This window comes from Astatotilapia calliptera, chromosome 1 (genome assembly GCF_964374335.1).
Source record: "Astatotilapia calliptera chromosome 1, fAstCal68.1, whole genome shotgun sequence".
Taxonomy (NCBI): Eukaryota; Metazoa; Chordata; class Actinopteri; order Cichliformes; family Cichlidae; genus Astatotilapia; species Astatotilapia calliptera.
This window is the reverse complement of record NC_137422.1, coordinates 7729172-7744263: the sequence shown is the minus strand read 5'-3', so window position 1 is coordinate 7744263 and position 15092 is coordinate 7729172. Positions and strand designations below refer to the sequence as shown.

The 15092-nt window shown below is 41.2% G+C and overlaps 1 protein-coding gene across 2 annotated transcripts in view; it reads right to left on the bottom strand.

Moving 5' to 3' along the window:
- Positions 1–2691: 2691 nt before the first annotated feature.
- Positions 2692–15092, bottom strand: part of mpped2a (metallophosphoesterase domain containing 2a) — an 81055-nt gene continuing 68654 nt past the window's right edge. For both annotated transcript variants that reach the window (XM_026177666.2, XM_026177658.2), the window contains 3 exons: positions 7393–7508; positions 5893–6006; positions 2692–4631 (listed from right to left, as the gene is read on the bottom strand). In XM_026177666.2, coding sequence (XP_026033451.1) covers positions 4513–4631; positions 5893–6006; positions 7393–7508 — 349 coding nt within the window. In that variant the 3' untranslated portion in view covers positions 2692–4512. The remainder of the gene's footprint in view (positions 4632–5892; positions 6007–7392; positions 7509–15092) is intronic.

Here is a 15092-nt window from a genome sequence, read left to right as displayed (position 1 = left end):
AAACAAGTAATAATCATCGTGTTTGTTTCATTTTAATGCAGAAAGACTATCAGCCAAAAACAAAACAAAAACCATATAAGCTGACTGACGCCATGGAGTGAAAAAGTATCAACCACCCAGAATTCAGATTCCCACATATTGTGTGCCTGCCACAAATTACAATCAATTAATTATAGATCTCAACTCATTTTGTGTATAAAGCCCACGTTCATAGAACCATTTCATTTCATTCCAGCCTCTCCACCACCATGGACAAGACCAAAAATGTCAAAGGACAGCAGGGACAAGATAGAGTTGCACACACCAAAAACACCAGCAAGAAGCTTAGTGAGAAGGTGACAACTGTTGGTATGATTGAAGAAATATAAATCTGATCATAAATCGCACTCATACAAGATCTTGACTCATGGGGTGAGGATGATCATAACAAAGGTGGTGGAACGACCACAGAACGGCGTAATGGATTGGAATCTTGCAGCGCCTGCACGATCCCCCTACTCAAGAGGGCACATTTAAAAGCCCCTCTTAAGTTTGAATCAACCAAAGAACAACAAACACACAGTCGAGCACGGAGGTGAAAACATTATGCTTTGGGGTTGTTTTTCTGGTAAGGGTACAGGATGACTTCACTGCATTGAGGGGCCAATGGATCTTCAATGGATCTTCATCCCTCAGCCAGAACACTGAAGAGCACAAACATACCACCAAAGTTACAAAGGAGTGGCTAAAAAAAGAACATTAAGATCATGAGTCGGGCTAACCATTCTTTAGACCTCAAACCTACTGAAAAACTGTTGAAGGAGCTAAAGCTTTAAGTTGCCAAGCAGCCGCCAGTAAACCTAAAGGATTTACAGAGTTTCTGTGAAGATGAGTGGGCCAGAATCCCTCCTGAAATCTGGTGACCAACTACAAGTTTGAGTAACTACTCAGCTATGCTTCGCTTCGAACATATTTATTTCACTCAATGACATGCAAATCAATTTTTAACTTTTCAAGTGATCAAAAAAACATTTCCCCTACTGTACATTACCACCGACTGTGTTACAAAGTGGTGCATGACAAGCTCATTGCTTTATATGTGGATGACTTAAAACTGATGTTATAAATGTGCAAATGTCCACGTTCGGACATTTACCTTTGTTAGCTGAGCATGTTGTTCATCAAATTAGCATTGACTGTTCAGTGTTTAACATTAACACTGGAGTTCCAACATATTAACACAGGTGCAGTTGGCTAGATAACAGGCAACATGTTAAAGCTAATTCAAATTGTACTGCTCTGTAACAATCATATTGCCTTCATATATACTGACACTATATGAGGGTCTGGATCAAAGGACTGAACACTGCAGATCCACAACATGTGCCTACACACGATTTGAATAAAAGTGCCCACATGCATTCACACCCGCTCTAAGAGACCGAACAGCAGAGCCAGAGCAGCCATGTCTCCTCCTGCTCATCTGTGGCCTATGTTAATATGATTAGACTGGATTATGGTAATGTGCTGGGGGATCTGGTGGGTGTGGGGCGATGCCTTGCTGCTCTCGTTTCGGGGAATAGTTAATTGGTTGGGCTGCTTTGATGTTGTGGTGATGAGAGAATGGGGTTGGTGGGAAAGGCTGGCAAAGGCGCTCTACAACTCGAGCCCATTTTATTTTTGGCCTATGAGGGATCTGTGCTGGCAAGTGGTAAAAAGGAATGAAACCTGATGAAACCAATGTGCAGATCTGCAGCTGAAACACTGTGAATATTCAGATGAGTGTGGGAGAAACGCGAGCCATATTTGAATTCTCTGTCACTTTACTGTGGCATCTAGAGTCAACTGTTGATCTCTGTTTTTACCAAGCATCGTTTGTGATACAACTAAAAAAAGTATTTTTATTTTTATTTTTAAATGTATGTATTCTTTTAAAATCTGGCACCTGAAATGTCAGCATATTGATTGAGTGCTGTGGATATTCAAAGCATATAACCGTCAGTAACAGATCTTACCTTTCACTAATAAACCGTAAGACTAATCCAATATTTTACCTGTAGTCATGAAGTCATTTTCAAATAGCAAGCTGATGAGTTCAGGGTGCAAACAAATTGATAATTTCGCTTTAGCAGTTTTTTTTAATCTAAACAGTCACAGCAGGAATAAAAATCCGCTTCACTTTATTTACAACTGTGGGGTCAAGACTTCTAAGTGTTTTGTTCTGGCCTCACCACAGAGAGGGCTGGCAGGTGTGCTGCCTGTTGAGGCAAAACACCTGCTGTGAGGTTAGGCTGTACAGATAAGCATACATTTACTTTGTAAATAAGTATTCAAATAAGTATTAGAAAGTAGGCCAAGCCTGCTCGCAGCTGTGTTGACTGGCTGATACAAACCAAGATCGTTTTTCATACAACTTCAGCTTCCTTTTTTTTAAAAAAAAAAGCAAAACTCTTGGTTGGTTTTGCATAAAGTGGATTGTTGCCACAGTAAAAGTGGATATACATATGGCACATAACATCAGGGAATACATGGAACGCCATAACTAAGTGCCATAATATACAGAAGCATCTGTGCTGAGTATGGCCTGGAAGTCCCCAGGTCAAAATGGGAGACACCAATGGGGTGGAGAATGGTCGAGCCTGTTGGACTTCCAGATACAGACGGACAAACTGGTGGTGGCTAACCATTTTTGGAATAAAAACAAAGATGGAGTTTCATAAGTAAAAATCTTGCAATTTTATTTGCATATAAAGGCAGCTAAATATATCACAATGAACTGAAAGAGAGAACTAACATTTCCATGAAGAGGGATACAATCAGAGAAAGAGCGAGAGAGGAACAGAGCACGAAAAGAGCATTTACAGCGGCAAAGTTGAGACAACTATTGGCAACTTTTTTTTTTTGTGCTAGCAAGATTGCATTTACACACAGTGCAAAATTAGAAAAAAAGCAATAAAACACAAATACTATCAAATTTACACTTTAAAGGACAACTTAACCATGTTTAGGCAGGTGTGTTGTTGGGAACAATCAGCACCTGTTGGATTGTGACAAATTTTTCCTCTCTCATCCAAAATAAACATCTACCCTACTGGGAGAATTGATACAAAAATCATTAAAGAAACGTCTCAAGAGATTTTTAACGAGAGAATTAAAGAAACATGGCAAACATACAGGTGCATACAGAAAAAAATGCACTTTTTTTGTCAAACAACTTTTAGTACAGATGTTTTACAACATGAATATATAATATATATATTTTTATACATTACATTTTCCAGATCAGAAATCCATAACGGGGCAATACAAAGGGAATTTTTCCGGCTGTAACTGGATAGTCTTCTGTCCCTGCGTTGGTTAGGTGTTGTTTTGCGGGGATGATGGGTAATAAATAAGGACTTTTTTCTCTGAGCTTGCAGAGAAGGGGGGCTCTAGCTGAGAACATTAAAGCTAGTTTAAGGCAGCGTCCCTGTCAGCCAATAAGAAAAAAGAGAAACTGACAAGAGGTTCGAAACAAACAAGAAGAACCCAAATATGAAATATCGTGATGACACATCCATGGTATGCATTATCTGGCTAACACAAACCAAACGTTAAAAAAAAAAAAAATTATACAAATTCACATAGCATCATTTATCTTACAGATCTGACCATTATTTATCAAGAGCAAGATTGTTTAATCACAAAAATCCCCCTAAAAAGGAGAATACCAGTATCAGCCAGGCTCATAGCTCAGCAGTCCCTCCAAATCTGCACACATTTAGACTTTAAAACATTTTTATATTTTTAATTCAAACATTCCAAATTTCTGTTGTAACAAACCATGTGGTGGTATGGAAGCCTTGAAAGAGAATATACCGTACATTTAATTTAGTTAAAAAAGAAGAAGATAAAATTCAATTTGAGATCACAGATTTCTTCCCTGTGGCCAAGTAGTGTTTTAAGAGCGTGCAAGTTGAAAGCATTGTTCTCATCTGCCGTTCTGCACTAAGGCAACATCTTTTTGAGGGATTAATTCTTCCTGTGGCTGACAGGAAGCGGAGTGTGAAATGAAGCTGCGCCGACATAATAAACACTCGACCCTACACAGTCAAAATCAGGACAAAAGAAAGTTTCTTCAGGGATTATCTTTGCTTTGTCAAAGCCGTTTCTCATATCGAACAAAGCTGGAAAGCATTCTGGAGGAAAACGGGCCCTGATATCTCCAACTGTTCTGACTGTGTGCAGATGAACAACAACAAGAATAAAAAAAAACAGACCGGGACTGCTGGCACAAGCTCAAAAACAAAACAAAACAGAAAACCTAAATAAAAAGCAATGGTATTCTCCTTTAACACTCCCACACACGCTCCCACCCCCACCCTGTCTTTAAATCCTCTCCGTCTCACAACAGGTTGGAGAAGATTCAAAGTTGCCAAAGAACCACTTATAACTTTATTTTTTTATTTTTTATTTTTTTTAAACTTGACATATTTTTTGAAAAGAAATTGTTTTTCCAGCCCTTGACCCTCCCCGCCCCCCCATCCTCTGATCTCAGGAGCTGGAAGGGTTGGGCAGGTCGAACACGATAGGGGGGTTGGTGGGCTGGAAGCTGACGGTGCAGGTTGAAGCGTTGATGAATGTCGTGTAGCCGTCTGTCATGATCCCGTACCCTGGGGAAGCAGGAAGGAGAAAATGAGTGCCAGAAATAGGTAACATTCGATCATGTAACAGAGTTTGTAATACACTGTTTTTACCAAATCAGTCCTTTGTTCACTCAATATACCAATTTCACACACTCAGTTTAGCAATTTGTATGCTTGAATTTACTTTGAGTGTTTCCATGAATTCACAAGGTTCATTTTTCAGCTTTATTCTACTTCTCATCTTGCCACTAATTGCTGTGAACTGTTTGATTTGGGTACAGTTAATATGCAGCGGTTAAACACTTTAGACCACACACATACACACGTGGTCAGAATACGCTGCAGGTTCTTTGCATGTTGCATCAAACAGCAAGACGTTAGCAGCAGATCCTTTAAGTCCTATAAGCTGCGAGTGAGACCGGCAGTGGATCAGGCTTGTTCAAGCACATCCCTCCAGCTATGCCTGCTTTTTTGCTGTGTTACTTCCTTGGACCACAGGCAGCTCGTGCTCACTAATGCTGTGGGGGAGCACCACACAAGCATCAGTGTTTGGGAGATGAAGTTCTGTGACCCACTGCTCCTGCAACCAAAACCTAGACTGCAGTAAGTGATTGTTTAATATGTCACAGCACTTGGCCCGTGGGGTTGGTATGAGTCAATCAACGTTACTTATTGTGTTCTCAGTTAACTGATCATTCGCATTGCCAAGGAAGTTATGTGATTAGTTCTGTTTGGTTTTTGGTCAAGTGGAAATCACAGTAGCTCATTTGTGCTTGTTTGTGTATTTGTCTTCACACAATGAAGGACTTTGGCTATTCAACCAACACAGCTGCATGTGTGCGCAGTTCTCCACAAAACAACAGCACAACAGCCAACTGGCTGCAGGTCTTCACCCTGAAAAGCTTCACCTTGTAGACTATGGTCTGCAAAAAGCGCTAATGTGTTTGTATTGTGTGTTCCCTGGCACCAAAATAGACCAACAGAAAAAAATAGTGGTTATTAAATAAGTAAATGATTACTGTCCAAATTATTATTTTTTTTCCTGAAATTCATGGGCCCTGAATCTGTGCATCCCTAGAAAGGTAAGAAACATTAGATTCATCTTCCTTTGTCTTGACACATTTTAAAATCAATTTGTTGATTGTGAGCATGTGCACGTGTGTAAAAGATCCTTTTTCTACACTTGCACTTGCCAAAGGCCACCTCCCCATCATGCAATCAGAACGTATTCTCCTCTGAGGTCCCCAGAGTCAAGGACAGTTAACAGTTTGGGTTTTATTCCCAGTACCTTCGTGTATGCCTCCAAAGGCATGAAGCTTGGGTCGCACCCTTTTCTGGACCGTGTTGAGCAGCTCTACACAGCCAACCCGCTGTAGCTCCTTAGGAACCCAGTCTCGGAAACCTGCAGAAAGATTTAACAGCTGTCAAAACAGTCCTGGTGTTACTGTCTTTGCTTCCATTTGATCAAAACAACTGTTACCTGTAACACATCACCTTAAAATAAGCAGCAGAAAGATGTAAGTTAGCATTAATGACGTGAAACCCCAACAAGAACAGCTGAAAAACAAAATGTCTCAAGCGTGAATGTAAATGTGGAAACAAACAAAAAACACAATCACCACCAACATACATGTGCGCACACACATATCACTCAGTACTATTAACTGGACGACTCCATATGGCCAACACTAAGCTCTACAGTAAAAATATCTGTGAATATACGTATATCTCCATCTATCATGTTCTGAACATACAATGGGTTTTTATGTTGAGCAGATTCATGCTGACATTAGCAGCCATTTATCACGAGTGCTGAGATAGTCTCCATGCACAAGGTCAAATAAACTTTCCCTTATAGTTTGAATTACTTGAGTCAGCAGTTCAGAGCATTATGACTACTACAGGTCAAATCGGGAGTGGACCTTTTTCCCCCCAAAACTTTTTCAGCAGATATTAAAATTTCGGTGAATCACTACCAATTCACGCACAGCTTTTATTAACTCAAACTACCAGTTGAGGCTCACTTTTGGCACTGTTTGACCACAATAGAGAAGTCTTATTTCAGAAGAATTATGTAATAGCAGAAATAAAACAACTGTTCATTTACTGGGTTCATATCTGAATTTCATAGCTTTAAAATGTGTCTGATGAATCCATATTTTTTCTCCACACTTGTGCAACACCCCTCTTTTCCCATCTCATTGTTTTGGATCTTCCATCTTTGGAGAATCATCCTAAATTTTCATCTTAAGCTGCCCCCTTCCTCCAGTGCTGCTTTCCTATCCTACGGTCTCTCTCCAGTTGTTCGCAGCATCTGTCACACTGCTGTGAAATCGAGTTTCCATGCAATCAAACAGCCACAGTGGCTGCCGCAACAACAGCAGCAGCAGCAACCCTCCGTAGGCGAGAGGAAAGGAAATCACTCAATAAAGCCAGATGGAAAGCACAAGGAGAAAAACACAAAAAACAACACAAACACATAGCAAAAAACAACAAAAAACAAAAACAGGACCCAAACAACCAGAAGGAAAACTAATATATATATATTCACTTTGTTTTTCATGAAGTCAAACACAAACATTGAATTATGAAGCATGTCGGAGTGTTCACTTTAGTTACTGTTGGATTTAGATGGAAACAACATTGATTATAATGTAAGACATGCGGAGATCTGCTCAAAGACGACCTACTGTCAAGCCACCAGTGACTTCACATGCATTTTGAAGAAAGAGCCCCGACTTCATTAGAAACTGCAATGCAGGGGCTGTGATTGGTTAATTGGACTCACCGAGTGGAGGTCCGTGGGTCATCAGGATGTCGATGCCCTCGGGGATGAGGTTCCATTTATCCAGCAGAGACTGTCCTCGAGGCAGGTTGAACCCCCATCCGTTAAACCACGGAGTCCTGCAGAGGCAGAGGGGAAGAGATCATATTAACATCACTCGGGAGAGCAACTGCACCATGATTACGCAAAGCAAAGATGATATCAGAAGGCAATAAATACCACAAAATGTATGCACCTCTGTGCAACATTACCAAGTCAGTGTAGCAGATAAATGGCTGTTTAATAAAAGCACATCTCATCTTGTGTCCCGGTTTATTCCACTGACTAATATATTATGTAAATGCTACATTTTAACCAGTTAAAAACCAAACCAAAGATTAGAAAAAGGTAACATAGTAGTAATAACAACTGGCAAAAAGGCTCATACAACGATAATGCAAACTTAAGTCTAAAATGTTTCCAAACTACAGAACAGGATAGGGTTTTTCTTATAAGACGACTCCAGGAAGTTGTGCAACACATAACTACAGTTCAATTTGTCCCATTAAGGCCTCAATCACATAGGCCTATAGACTGGTCGGCACCCCTAGCAATGACTGGTCGCTAGGCAAAAACTGAAGAGTCCAAAGAGTGAGACCATTTGCCTTCAAAGTAAAAGTTTCCCCTTTTGAAATGTGGTGGTTTCAGCAGTGAGACACCAGTTTTGCTGTTTACTAGGGGTGCAACGATACACAAAATTCACGGTTCGGTTCGATACTTTGGTGTCACGGTTCGATATTTTTTCGATACAAAAAAAAATGTTCATGCCTTTTTAATTTGTCATTTATTAAATTTTCACGGCACATTCTGCACCACATCTCAGTGCGTTCATCATTTGTTTGAAGCCAGCTCACCTCCTGCAACTACTTTTCCAAGAATACGTGCTTCTTTTGTGGTTCGGACTCCTGACATTTCTTTGGAGGTGGAGGAACATCACAGTAATTGCTTAAAGGAGCTTCTTCGACATCTTTAAGAGTTCTAAACAAATGTCTGACCTCCTCCTGAAAATCTTATGTACGCAAACACGCGTTGCAACTTCTTATCTTGTGCGCGTTTTTTATTTTGACAGCGAATGCGCACCTGCAGACCACTTATGTGCAGCCCTGGTTATTTAGCTCGTCATATTGCAGCCACAGAAATTCTTTTGTCCATGAAACCATAAAGCTGCACTTTCTTTTTGCCTTATAGTCTGATTTGTCATTACGTTTTGTGGTAAGCTTTTCTTTGGCTGTCACTTCTTCACCCTGACCTGTCTTATTTGGCTCAGCAGAACTAAAATATATATCCTGCTGCTTTTACACACGCACTCACATAATGCTCAGCGATTCTCTGCGCGATCAACCTCTCACATGTTTAAGCTTGCTGCGGGAGATTTCACTTGTCATGTTTGCATAGTAAGCTATCGATTGATAAGACGATGTCAGAGGAATTGGTGTGCAAATTATCATCACTCACAGATCAGTGCTGTCGCTCTCTATACACAGTTTGCGCGATTGCAAAGTGAAAGCAAAAAACATGCGCAAATTCAAACGCGATTTCAATATGTCACATATTGACAGTGGCTCACCGATGCCAATGACATAATTACCCAGCTACATTTCCGAAAGAATGCAAAAGCATTGACATATATTTTTCCTTCCTACAATAGGCCGACGGGCAGGGCAGAGATAGATTTCAAATTCAAATTCAAATTTTTATTTGTCACGTACACAGTCATACACAGTACGATATGCAGTGAAATGCTTAGACAACTGCTCGTGACCTAAAGAAAAAAAAAGGAAAGGGCTATGAATAAGATAGGAAATAAATATGAAAAATTAAAAAGTGTAAATTTAACTAGGAAGGAATAAAATATAAGAATATAAAATATAAAATATAAAGAATGAAATAACTGTACAACACAAATTAGAATGAAGGGTAAATTTAACTGGGAAAGAATAAGATAAAATATATAAATTAAAGTTAAAAATAAAATTACTGTACAACAAAATACACAATACACAGTATAGAACTATATAAGAATGTATGAAGAAATATAAATAAATAAATATATATATACACACACACACAATTTTTGGATTTTGGTAGCCCGACTGGAAAAATCGCTAGCCCCGGGACGTCGGGCTAGCGATTTTGCGAACCCTGTATCTGATTGAGGAATCACTCATCTTTGGAAAAGAGAGTTTATTACAGAGAAATGGCTCTTTCCAAAATACATCTTCTGGGCTATATTCTCAGCAGCATATTAAACATATCAGGTCCCCATAAGGAGAATCATGTGCTAACGGCTGTCTAAATGACTCGGTAAAGTTTGTAGCATGCGTGCTTGTTGTTTTTGTCTGCTTCCACTTGTCTTTGCACTAGGATGATGTCGGCGTAAATGTGCAGTCATATTCGTTGTGTTCCCACTAGTGCTGTCAGCATAAATCTCGTTGAAATGACTTTAACGCCACAACACGGCAAATCTCCGTTAACGAGTTACCGCGGACCACCCCGTGCATGGGGCTGGACGGCCAACACGTTAATGAGCTAACTGCGCTAACACACTAGCTCCCACGCATGTAATTGAGCATTGCGTGGCACATCCAACATACTGTTTTACTTTAGTCCATGACTTGCTTACCTTCAGGGTCATACGTCACATGAAAACCAAAATAGTTCCAAACGCCAGATCTGAATGAGGGTGGGGGAGGTTCAATTTGCCATGTTGCAAGGAGAGCTTAACTTCTGTCTCGCTAGCTTGCCCTGCGCTCAGTGAATCTGCGTTCGACTACTCCGCCTAGGCTGCACTGTCGAGCGCAGATCCACTGAGCGCTCAACACAGACAGCATCGTCAGAAGGTTCAATATCGATATTGTTGCACCCCTACTGTTTACCCGTGAACATGGGAGTGATTAGTTTGGAGGACTGGAGAAGCTTTAAATTCAAAGGGTCACAATCGTTGATTTGTTCATGTTAGAAGCCAAAATAAATGACTGACTGTGCAGGCCTGGTAGGAGGAAGAAAAAAAAAAGTGAATTTCTAAACAGCAGGGATCCACATCACATGTCAACCCCCACTCCCTCTGCTTCCTTTCTACAGATTGATTGACAGCAGCCGGGCCACCTCCAGCAGCCTGGATGGGAGTCTGCCTCTCTGGGGTGACAGGCAGCATCTCAGCCTTCCCCAGCAGACACAAAGAGCCTCGATCTGGCTGAGTGGGAATGAGGAATAGATGGATGGATTGGATGGATGGATGGAGGGGGTAGAAACAGATGAAGAAATAAAGTGAACTGCACAGGGGTTAGATATAGAAGCAGAGCTGTGGAAACCAAAGGGAGAAACAGAAATCGAGGAGAGGCTGGTTGATAAATTGAGCCTTCATTTATCACAATAGTGGTAATAGCTGAAGAAGGCTGACAACACAGGAAAGGAAGATAGATTATCATCACATAATACCTCAGTATATAAGCTGACCTACTGCTAGAAACCCAGAAAGAAAGAAAAAATCTTTTGATTTTAATTTTAGGGTTTTAGTTCAGTGCAGCAGAGTCACTGATGAAAAGATGACACCATTCCCAGGTTACTTTGGGACAGACTGCAGAGTTTAGACCAGCTTCCTGTCACTTAGCAGTGGTGCTGGGTATGGCATTTGACCGAGGGGAAATCAGGGCTCCACAAACATCAATAGGCTTTGTTACAGTGAAAGATGGACGCTCCAGCGCAGATCAATACCTACTGTTCCAGAGGAGGGCCAAGAGGGGCTAAACAGAGCTAGCACAGACTTGAGATGTGTAAAACATAAGATCACAATCCCCCCGGATCATTCTAAAACACAACTGAGCAACAAAACTACACTGCTGAAAATAAGAGCCTTAAAAAAAAAAATCCTATTAATTCACTGTGGTGAGAGAAACAAGCATTATAATGCAGTCTAAGCTCCAGCTCAACCTGTTTGGAGTATCGAGTGTTCTTATGTGCTTGGAAAGAAAAAAAAAAAGAAAAGCCAGTGGCAGCGGCAGAAGCTTGCTCTTTGATTTGCTCACTCAATCGTTGCCTCGTTCTCTCGCTCAGTGGAGAGCTGAGAAATGAGGTTAAAAATGAAATGTGAGGAGTGCGCAGGGGAGTGAAGGCCACAGACTGAACTGATTAATTAGAACTAATCACACAAATCGGAGCTAATGGAAGTCTAATGGATTACTGGGAAGACTCGCCACTTCTCCGATGGAAACAGTGCTGCCGCTGCGGTGTGGACAAACTTAGAAAGCTGGTGAATCAGAGCAGAGCTGGCCTGGTCGGCTTGCTGCACACAGAACGCACCAGCAGAGCATTTGTCTGCCTCAGGTTTTGACTAATAGCGACAAGGCCAAACTTTGAAAAATAGCCAGACACATTGGTCCCCCCCCCTCCCCCCTCCAGTAAAATAAATCATGGTTTCTTGCAGCAGAAATAAATAAACATCTGGACCCTTGATTTTGCTCTGTGTTTCACATGTTTTCTCTCACATAAACACATTCATCTGAGAGATGAAACATAACTCCCGACATGAGCTGTGGATCCAGAGCCAAACTGAAAGGTCCTGACTGAATGCAGTACTGGCTGCTACAGATCGACACCACAATGCCCCCATTGTCGGCTGTCTGCCTATGAAATATACCTTCTATGCAAGTGCATTTGTTAACCTCTGCCAAGATTAATGACATCCCAGTCGCATAAAGGAGAGACTGTTTCCTGCGTGGCTGTGACACAGGTTTTATTATACTGTACTGTTGAGTGTATGTGTGCGTGTGTAGTGGGCAGAGTGCGCATCCAAGAAGCTTCCGAGTAGGGTGTGAGCAAACAAAATGTACTGCTACCAGTCTCCTTCCTGACTGCATATATGCAGGCCAATGCATGTGTATGTGTGTACATTCTGAGCCCAGTCTTGCCTTGACACTCGCCATCTGGAGAGCGTCACCGTGGCAACAAAGGAGAAGCGTCTGGAGGCAAGCGCAGTGGGAAGTAAAACACAGCCACAGAAATAGAAGCAGAAGTAAGAGAAAAGGAGAAGGAAGTGAGGAAGGATGTGCAAACACCGCAAAGATGGGAGAGAAAGTGGAGGAGTAGTTGTGCAGATAACGTGGAGAGTGAATGAAAAAGTTCACCTGTCAGATGTTGTCAGGTTGCTTTTGTGCAATCTTGGGAAAAGCGAGTGTTTAAGTTCAGCGGGAGGATAATCAAACGTCACGAAATCATCAGGAAAGGTGAACCGTCTTTAACTCGAACACCACTGGTTTCAAACACCAACACGCAAAACAAAAAGAAACGCTGCATTAAATGCACAAGAAATGGGTAACCATAGTAACAGGAACATTAACCGACCCCCCCCCCAAGGGAATCAAACAGTGCCAATGGGTTAAAAATCTGCAGCCTTAGCTGGCAGTAAGAGGTAAACCAGACAGAAGCCATTTAGCCCTCGTGTGCAGAACGCCAATATTCAATTAGGCCGGTGGACATCATTAGGACGGCAGCACGGAGCCTCTATGGGCGTGACACCACTCTTAACCCCCTGTACTCCCCCGAGCTGTTCTTTCTGGGTCCTGTGATAAGCTACAGGACCCCCCCCCACACACACACACAAAAACACAATGCTTGATTCTTCTCATTACATCTTTTATTCTGACTCCTCCCTTCCTAAATGGATCATTTTAAGCATTTTCCTTCTCACCACATCTCATCGGATCAGCTGTTTTTAATGGTAAATGGTAAATGGTCTGTATTTGTATAGCGCTTTACACTATACACAATCATCCACCCATTCACACACTGGTGACGGCAAGCTACAGTGCAGCCACAGCCGCCCTGGGGTGCACTGACAGAGGTAATGGTAAAGGTCCACATTATTCAGTAACATCATGATGAGCCAACACGTGTTGTTGGTGTTTATGTTAGTAGTTTGAAATAAACTGTGATTTTGTGACAGTACAGCTGATATCAGACTTTCAGTGATTATCACCATTACAAAAAAGTATTAATTAACAGATAAGTAATCAGGTTAGTGCGGTAAGCTTATTTGTTAGCGTCCTGTAAACAAGAAACATCATGCGCTCAGGGGAGGAGATTAGAGAAACACGACACTAGGGCTGGGCTATATCATCCCGTTCACGGTAATACCGGTGTAATTTTGGGCAACGATAGGAAAATGAAATATCGCGATAGAATATGGGTAAAACGCGCATGCGCAGTGCCTATGTTTACATACGCACATGGCGGCGACGCAGAATGAGAAGAGCGAAAGCGGATTGTTAAATGAAACGGATGAACCAGAATTGGTTTGTAAAAATGCTGCAACTTCGGTGGTGTGGAACTGGTTTGGCATTTGTCCGTCAGATACACAACAAAGCACTATTTTTGGTAGAGCATGCTAGCGGGCCGTCTTTATTACCGTGTTGTTTGGAAAATACGGCACACTTAAAATCAATCCTTTGATTTTTCTGAAAGTCAACAGTGCCCCTTATAATCCCGTGTGCCTTATGTATGAATTCTGGTTGTGTTTACTGACCTCGAAACGATTTTATGTCGTACACGGCGCTCGAAAATCTGTCAAATGTTTATGTTTGACTTTGCTAAGCTACGAAGCCGAAGTAGGCAGGAGCCTCGCGGAGTGATACGTACTGTGCTTCAACATAATATTATGGTATTGTGTGTGTATAACCTCTTTTTAAGTTTTGTGGATATCATACATGGTTATGCTGAGGATATGTCGGCCAATTTCCACTGGAAATGCCTTTTGGTTAAACTGTCAGCAAGGAATTTGCATTGTTACGTTTTTATATAACTTTAGTGCACAAAATGCAAAAAACAGCTGCTTGTTTAAGTGAAAATACATTGATGGGTTTTTTTGCACTAATAAAGTTGTGGAGTTGTAAAGTATTTTGTCTAGTGTCAATTATATCGTCAGTTATATCGTTATCGCAAATTTTCAAATGTATATCGTGATAAATATTTTTGGTCATATCGCCCTGCTCTACACGACACCCTCTTGTTGATTTCTGTGCCGTGTTTACACATAACCTGGTTTCTAATCTGCTTCCATGACAAAAAATGTACAGACAGCAAGAAGAAGGGAAAAAAAAAAAGACTATTGAAGGAGAGAACAAGTCACAGTAAGGGGAGCCAAAAGAAGTCTCAATCGTTCGGTTTTCATATCAGACAAAAACTGTACCTAAAGAACCAATCACTGCTAGTCCATATTTGAATGTGCACCTTCTGTTTTAACCAAAGACATCTACTCAGGTTTTTGATCTTACAACACTTATCTTATAGCAGCATGTTGACTAACTGACACTGTTGCTCGACACCAGCTTCTTTTCTTACGGATGAGCTTCTTTGTTTAGTGCAGTCTAACATATTTTTTGGCCTTCATAATATAGATCACAAAGAATAATGCAGTAAGATGACTGTAAATCCACCCAGTCTAAACTAAGGTCAAACTCTTCCATTATGTTCCTAAATCTCTCTCTCTCTCACACACACACACACACACACACACACACACACACACCTGCATTTACTGTGTGCAAAGAGATTGTTTACCAAACACAGTACAGACTCACAGCCACTTCTTGTCATATCTCACTCGACATACATCTGAGTCGGCGTTACAGACCTAAGAACAAACATGATGATGCTTGAAACATTAGGCA